The 8940-nt window shown below is 42.2% G+C and overlaps 1 protein-coding gene across 1 annotated transcript; it reads left to right on the top strand.

Moving 5' to 3' along the window:
- Positions 1-112: 112 nt before the first annotated feature.
- Positions 113-4491, top strand: LOC123443114 (nuclear pore complex protein NUP35). Its single transcript, XM_045119378.1, has 3 exons — positions 113-685; positions 3079-3190; positions 4006-4491. Exons 1-3 carry the CDS (start codon positions 168-170, stop codon positions 4327-4329), a joined length of 954 nt encoding a protein of 317 aa, XP_044975313.1. The 5' UTR covers positions 113-167; the 3' UTR covers positions 4330-4491.
- The last annotated feature ends 4449 nt before the right edge of the window (positions 4492-8940 follow it).

Raw genomic sequence — 8940 nt, 5'->3', positions numbered from 1 at the left:
TCGTGTGTTTCCCTTCAAGTAGGCCCCACCAGTCACGGGTCCACAAGTCAGTCGGTGAGCCTCCGTTGCTGACGCCTTCGCTCGCGTCGATAAACCCAAAGCCACACTCAGACAGACAGTCGATCGTGTCGCTAGGGTTTCTGCTCCTCCTCCTCCTCGCCGCCGCGATGAGCGCCACCAGGCCGGACCACCGGCGGCACCAGTCGCCGTTCCTGCGGGACCTCTCGTCCCCGGTATCCTCGTCCTTCCGCATGCCCCCGGCGTCCGTTCGCCGCGAGGCCCAGGCCTCCACCCCGCCGCCGCCTCCCCCGCTGCTCTCCCTCGATGACCTGTCCCGCCACTCCCCCTCCCCGCCGCCCCACGCGCCCCCGCAGGAGGCCATGTCCCCGTCGCCTCCGCCCGCTCGCGGGGGGTTCTTCTCCACCCCGCAGCGCTCCAACGGCTCCCCCTCCCCGGCGGCGTGGTGGACCCCCTCGAGGGAGGAGAAGGCCAGGGATAGTTCCCCGGTCGACGGAGTCGTACATCAGCAGCAGTCTCCGCCGACGGCGTCCGGGCAGCAGCAGCAGCAGCAGGTGGCGCTGATCACGCTGCCGCCGCCCAGGGAGGTCGCGCGTCCGGAGATGCCGAGGGATTCGGTGCTCTCCACTGGCCGGGTCGACGAGGAGGAATGGGTCACCGTTTTCGGGTATGTCCCCCTCTCCACTTGCTGACTCGATATGAAGAATGCACTAGATTATGATGGAATTTGTGACGTTGGGTTCATATAGTTGTGTATGTCTATACTTTAGGTGTTGTTGCAATTATAGGTAGGGTTGTTTAAGTGATTTGTAAGTGTTTGAAGTGGATCAGTGTACAAAAAATGGAGACTCGTGTATGTCTTGTATGCGGTATACCTGTAGGAGTTGTATGCAATCAGACAGAACCATGTGGTCATTGGGTGATGCAGTTTCGACATACCGTGATCTAATTGTGTTTTTGATACCAAGATTAGCTATATGAAATTAGCTAAAAAAACACCATGGTGCTTAAAATGATGATAATTTTAGGACATAGTACCATTATTATACTATTGCTGACTCTGACCAAATCACCGAACTCGTGAGCACATTAACCAATTCAGTTTCGCTAATTTTCTAGACTAGACTATATTTTGGTGGTTCGAGCCATCGACGTGTGCACTTTGTAGAAACCTCTTAGTATTTGTGATTGATGAAATTTATTTTCTGGCTTTTATAGTCTGAGAGCTATTCATTTTCAAGCTTTATGTGCCAATTGTTACAAAACAACCCTGCCCGCTGTGTCTGATGAGGAACTGTTAAAGTTCTCTTGTTATTTCACATGTGTATTAGGCTATGGACTGCATTTCCTGATTAACACATGCTGTCTGTATTATACAGTTACACGGTATATTTACGATTTGGTACCCTTGCACATTTGTTGGCTTTGTGATAGCTTACTATTGGCTATGTGTATTCTTCTGCGACCTTGTGTGAGTGGGAGTGATTTAATGTCCATATTCGATGGGTTTATTTCTGCCAAAGAATGATGGTTTTCTATGCTTTCTCATTTCATCATTTGTGCTCCTGTTACAGATACCTACAGTTAGTCGAAACTTAGCTAATCTGAAAGTAGGTAGCATTGTTTTTAATGTGTCGCCTAAGCGCTGAGGCGCCCCGGGATGGTAAGGCGTCCACCCTGCCTTAGATATGAAATGTATGGCTACTTCAGTGAAAGGTCCACTGTTGTCAGAGGTCTCTGCTACCGCCTGTTCCTCGCGGCATTATCATTGTGGCTGCTTCTGGGCCTTGAAGACGATGACCCCACCAAACCCCAACACTCCGGCGAGCATCCCTTTATGCGCCTGCTTCCCCTGTTCCTGTTGCCTTCCCTTGCCGGATCTACTCTGCTGTTGGGGAAGAAGGGATGCTGCGGTGAGGGAGAATCAGAGAAGGCTAGGGTCATGATCAAAAAGGATGAGTTTTAGGGTTGTGTGCTGCTACAACGAGGAAAGAGAGCAAAAGGTGTGCGGTGGCTGTGGTGAGGAAGGAGTGAGGATAGTGGAATTAGGTCACGGGACGAAAGTGCATAGGAGTTCTCAGGTGCTACGCCCCCCTATATTCAAAAATAATTTAGTAATTGAAAAAAAGTCAAAAAAATCCCGGAACTTTTTATAGAATCAAACATGACCAACTATTGCACTCGTATAAAAAGATTAAACAGGGAATTACTTTCATTGCATCCGGGATCAAAGATTTCCCAAAAAAAACTAGATAAAAGTACTATTCATGCTATATTGTCGTCATAATGTTGTTGTTTTTTTGCCCTAAGTCAACGTGAATAATTACTTAGCCAAATTTTTATACGAGTACATTACCTAGCCATATTGGATTCTAAAAAAGTTCTGTGACTATTTTACTCTTTTTTTTGAATTACTAAATTATTTTTTAATATAGGGGGGTGGAGCACCGAGTGCTCCTCATTCGCTCCCCACGGTAGGAGTATATAGCTACTATATGGTGTTTTGGGCCACAGGGAACTGAAGTGCATAGGTAGTGGCCCATCTCTCGGTCTTTCTTATTTTCCCTTGCATTTTATGTGTTAAACTGCTTGATTTCTCTGTTCCTTCTATATCTAAGACGTTGCCTTCGACTTACCGCCTCGCCTTACATGCTTCAAAGGTAAGGCGGGGGGGTTAGGCGCCTCGCCTCACCTTACTTTAGGAGGTTGAGCAATGAGAACAGCTGGTAATCTAGCAATAAATTGTTTTAGGAACCTTATGTAAGTTCTGCATCTAGGCGTTGGATACACCTATGATATCGTTGCATATGGAGACGTTTCTTGAACATATCAATAAGATGGCATCCCCATGGTGCCAGTTATATCCCTGCATCTGTTCAGCTTCTGATATACAGACATGATTATTATTGTTGTACTTGAATGTATATTTTCTTAAGCTATGTCGTTTGAAGCAGATCCTCTCCGATGCATGATCTAGTTCATTGGTTAATTTTCCTGTCCGGATTAAAATGTGCTTATGTATTCTTTGTCTGATCATGCTACTTGCCTTGTTTCTGCCAGTTTTCTGCCGGCTGATACCAACTTTGTACTGAGAGAATTTGAGAAATGTGGTTTAGTCTTGAGACACGTTACTGGTCCGAGGGATGCGAACTGGATGCATATCTTGTATCAGGTAAACTTGTACTTAATTGTTTGAGCACTGATACTTATAATATACAGATCTCTGTTTTTCCCTACTCATAATGAAAATATTAGCCTGAAAGTAATCTGATAGGATAAATATCATTGTGCGTGAGGGTGTATCCTCAAAAACATGGAGTGCTCTGGTACTCTGCCTGCAGACACCACTTCAAAAGTCATAAAAAACAAGAAAAGATGAAGATGTTCATTCAAATTGGGCTTGTGACTTTTTGGCCCATTATCACTGTCAGCACTGTCATTTGTGCTTCTTGAGCTACGTATTGAGCTTGCATTTGAAATTTTGTGACAAGATAGATCCATGCAGTGTCAGTGTTTTTCCAGAATTTTTAACGACTTTGATGGTCTGAAACATATGGGTGTATCGGGAGTATCAAAATCACAGAATCGGCTAAATACATCATATTTTTTGCTAGCTTATGTATTTGTTTATGAACTGATAATTAAAATGAAATGAAGACTGAAACAGACCGTAAGTAACAAAACAGTTCCTTCTGTGCACCTACTATACTATATCAGCATATCATATGAAGTGATGATGGACACAATGGTCAATATTGCCCTGTAGTTTGATTGTCCTTTACTATGACACAGTGCCTTGGATGTGATAAGCTTTTCCTAGCACCAATTATTTGAAGTGGGGCCTTGCTAATGTACTCTAGTTGAAACTTGAAACATGCCAACAGTTTGTAGATGTATGCAAGATTCCACTTTAAGGCCCCAGTTCGGCGCCTTGTTGGTAGTGCATCTGTCTCATTGCTGATTTGTATTTTCTTTTATGTGTTTCAGAGCCGTCATGATGCGCAGAAAGCGCTCGCCAAGCATGGTCAGCAGCTAAACAGTGTTCTTATCATTGGGGTGAAGCAAGTGGATCCATGGCAGCGCCCGTATCTGAACGAAAACACCAATGACACCTACAACGGCGGCATGTCGGTTCCATTTCCGTCGCAGGCTGTTGCACCGAGCGGTTTTGCCACCAGGAACACGCTGGCGCCTTTGCCGAACAATTCCTTGCAAAACGGCAACGAGAGCAACCGTGGGGCGCCTGGAGCCATCGCTTCGCCCGCGAAATCGGTCCTGTCCAAAGTCATGGACGTGATGTTTGGCCTCTAAAATTTGTTGGCGATGTATCAAGGCAAAACGAGGATATAACATATGTTTTCTTGTTGCTTGCTTCTGTTGATGTGATGCCGTTACATGGTGTTTGGCCCCAAGGATTACAAGTTCTGGAGTTGCATGCATATGGCAGATGAATCATCTGTCTATCCCTGGTTTTGACCTCCCTTCCAAATTCATTGATGCTGGCATAATGTTTGACACGTCTTTACCGAAAGATTTAGCGGGTGCACAAGAAATGATATCTCATCAACCTGGACACAGGATGCGAACGGTTCCCCCCTTGGAAACAACGGATCCGGCTTTGCTTCTGCTCTCTTGTTCTCTGCACCTTGGTTGACCTTTGTTAGTCAGCCACGGGAAGACTTTCTGCACACATTCTGAATCCTTCATGATTAGGGATGTATGAACGCAAACGGTTTGACAAACGGAAACAACTGCCGACCGATCATTCGTTGACATAGCGTGCTTGAGTCAATCCAGCACGCTAAATTCAACATTGATAGTACTGCTATGCTTCATTTTTTTCTGTTCTTTGCGGGGTGTAGTACTATGCTGCTTAGCAGTACTTGTTATAGATGATGAAATATAATTAACTTGATAAGTAACAGCATCAAGTACGTTCGGGGCGGTTCCAGGTCGGAATTTCAGCACGTCGGATGAACAAATCAACGATGAATGCGGTACGTGGAAAATGTCAACAAATATATTTTAGCACAAAGTAAACTCAAAACCTTTCCAAAATTGTGGGCTAGTGCAGGCTACAAAATGTTTGAAGCCACCACGTTGCCATCTTCTGCGCCTGCAGAAAAGATAATATATGTCAACTCCAGGTACACAAATTGTGAGCATTTGTTTGAATCAAGCTCGTACGTCCATTGTACTATTGAATTAAACTCTAGATGTTTCTTTCTTAGTGATAATATTATTATCTAGGAGTGCCTCTGGCATCAAAATAGTTTTGTACGTCTTGTCAGCCGGCCAAGTGTCTCCCACAAAAGCTGTCTTTACCCAAGGCCGTACACAAATGCCTTGCATTTTATAAAGACATGAGTTCGTCCTCTTGCCAATCCTGGACATTTTTAAATCGTGTGGAAGCAGAGAGAGCACGTACTTAAAGCATATAATATAGTACTTGATCCATAAAATATTGATAATTTAGATGCCGTGGTCATTGGAATTTTGTTATGACACAAACCTCTCAACCGAAGAGGCAACTTCCAATCACTATTCTTGAATAAGAAATGCAGTAATACCAAATCGAGCAAGTGTGATGTGGGCTTGTCGTTACTTTGGTCATTAGTGATGAGTAATCACTGTCAAAGCTGGTACTTAACGACCTGGTCACAACCAAGTCAATGCAACGTTTAGGGCCTCTTTGGTTCAAAGAAATAGCATACGAATTTTGGAGGATTTCGTTCCTTCCGATTTTTTTCTGTATAACTTTTGGTTTATAGAGTTACAAATCACGGGGTTATTCTGCAAAAAAAAAATATAGGCTTTTTCTGTGGTCTGCTTTGTATGAAAATCTAAAGGAAATTCCTATTCGAATTAACCTAAGGATTTTGTTTTCCGTTATTTCTATCACAACTATCTTATGTGCCTAATCTTTTGGGAATATTCATGTGTTTTTATGTCGTCTAGACAAACAACTTCTATTATATAATCAATCATGTGTCTTCAATTACCGTAGGAATTAATATGGCATGGCACCTTGATCATACGTTTTCTCTATCCTATATTTTCACAATCTTGTGAACCAAGAAGACCTAAGTTGTTGGTTTAGCTTAAGAGTAACCTTACTAATCTTTTAGGTAGGTGGCCACTTTTCATTGCCAATTTAGTTAGTTTTAGATATCTATACTAATTAATTATGCGAAGATCTTATTGTTGCAGCTTCAAAATGTATATGCTCGCAACTAGCAACACGTATAAAAGATTAAAAGAAGGTGTTGAAAAGTGCGGCAAACTAATAAGAAGGTAGATAATGACAAACGTATATGGTCATTCATGTATAGTATATCACATCTTTCAACAAATAATCCCTTCATGTTAAGAAAATTATCTTGCAGCCGGCCATTGGTTTCAAATATTAATAGTTACTTTTCAAGGGCACACACTGTTTACGTATCCTTCCTGAATTTCAGAACCATATACGTCAGATTTATCATCATCCTAGGGTGGAACTTTATGTAACGGAACAAATCAGCTTCACTGTCAGTTTTAAATCAAGAATGCTAGAACTAAGTTCGTTGACATACTTAATCTAAACAACAGTCAGAAATGCGGCTGATGACAGCGCCTGCCGGACGCCATGGGCGCAAACTTCAGCATGTTGATTTGGCCGGTCAAGGATCAGGGGTTAATTAGTTACAAAATTATGCTTACGTATTTGAATTGATTATCTCCGTCGCTTTAATTAGCTAGACGATTTCTTTGTCGCGGATCTACAGTACAATGATGCTTAAAAGATTGATACCGTACGTGGTCATGTAGTTTGTCTTCTGTATACATACGTGCACTAGGCAATACTAGGATCTTATTTAACTATATAAACGTATAGCTATGGTATGATTGGTATCTAATCGTGTATATGTACATTCTTAGATGACGTTGTGTGTGTCGTCCGTTGCGAGCTATTGCATATTTGCATAAATAATTAGTGACCTATGATGGTACACTATATGATCTTTGGTTTTGATTTATGTGCCAACCTTGTTTAGAAAAACAAAAAAATTATGTGCCAATTGTTTTTGTGTATGTTTACGTCAGGTAATCATAAAAAAAAAATTAGCTTTGCCCAGCTGTGCGCAAAAGTCAAATTGATAGTACTACATAACTACTACCTCGGTCCAGATTTATTAGACCCCTCTTATTTTGAGCTCAAGTTTAACTGCACATTTGAATTATAAAATGTAAACTATATGTCATAAAAATTATATTATGCAAAATCTCTTTTCAATACAAATCCAGTAACATATATTTTTCTGTATCATATAATTTATATTTTGTTAGTACATATACAAACAAGTCTACATAATCATCAGCGCTAAATTTCCATGTAGAGTAGTAATTATGTATTGCTATTAGGCTGGTCATAGTGGGGAGTATTATATAGTAGTATCATGCATATGATAGTATTGTATGATACTACCTTCATAGTGCATAATATCATAAAATAGTATCATAGATGACCTTATTTATTGACATGCATGACACATAGTAACATAGCATTTAACATGTTACTGTATCTACCTATGTCACTCTAATCCTTTCTCTCTTCTTTAATTATCTGTCACATCAGTATGTTTGCTAGTCCCAAGTATATGATAGTACCTTAGTTACTTCCACTATGGACAGCCTTAAATCAGTTGATCGGTGTGGCGGCGAAAGTTGGTGAATGGCACAAATTACAACAAGCAATTAGATGTCCTTTGGGACAAACTGTATATGCTTATACGTTTGCTGACAAAACTGCATGCCAAGGCTAAGCTTAAACAGGGTTTTCGAGGTAATTTTGCTCACTGATTGTTGTTTTCGCAGGGCACCTCTGAATTTTCTTTCTTTCTTTCTCTCTTCAGGTCAGAGGGGGATTGGACAATACTTTTATAATACTAAGTAAATAGAACTCTGAATCCCCTGCACTGCACCACACATGTCATTGATTATTCCGGCCAGTTTGATCATCCAGCTGTGGGTCAGAATGTTAGTTTTTGTTCTCAACCGCTACGGCGCGCCTCGACGCACCTCCTGGTTTCTGACTGACTGCTGTACATGTACACATCGCAGTTAGTGGCATTCATGTACTATACGAGATCCCCGGAAATCTTCACCGGACCTATCCCGGGCGTCCTCGTGTGCACACGTGGCCGTTCCGCGGCTCTTTTGAGCCCCATGCACTGTCGATGAGCGATGCATATCGCGTTCATACAGATATACATATACAGGTGTGTGTATGTGCGCCCTGCATGTACTGCTCGCAGGGCCAAGGAAGTTAAATTCTTTCCTTTTCGGAAAAACGTATTTCCTGTTGCTCAGTTGTGCTGTGCCGTCCCTGGCCTTTCACTACTCTCCTGGGGTGTTTACAAAACCTTGTCATCAGAGATGTACTTCTTAGCAAAGTCGTATTCCCATGTCTTTGTACAGTGCATGTTGAAACGCAGAAAAACACAAGATTTTCATGAAACAAAACAATAACCTTCGTTCTGGTGCATGACCACCTGGAAGGAAAATGGTGCTGCTCCCTCCGGACAAACATATAAGCCGGGCACAAGGTTTGTTAATTTACCTAGTAAATCATGTAAGGTGACATGAAAATGAATCTAAAGATATATATTTTGAGGCATAGAACATATCCATCGCTAGTAAAATCAAACACCTAAGAACCCGGGTTTGACTTATATTTCCATTTGGAAGGAATAAGAGAGATAATATGTCAAGTCCCAATCAATTGTGTCTAGATGTTGCTTTCATAAACGGATCCCTCGGGGCGTCCATGCGTGAGACCCAAGACCCAGTAGATTTTTCTTGCGAAAGCCACCACCGCCTTTTTACCACATTATCGTCCTTGAAGGAGACCTCAACTTACCATCTTGGATGGCAACAACC

The sequence above is a fragment of the Hordeum vulgare genome, chromosome 3H (genome assembly GCF_904849725.1).
Source record: "Hordeum vulgare subsp. vulgare chromosome 3H, MorexV3_pseudomolecules_assembly, whole genome shotgun sequence".
Classification (NCBI taxonomy): domain Eukaryota; kingdom Viridiplantae; phylum Streptophyta; class Magnoliopsida; order Poales; family Poaceae; genus Hordeum; species Hordeum vulgare.
Note: the sequence above shows the minus strand (reverse complement) of the source record. Positions and strands in the feature narration are given on the sequence as shown.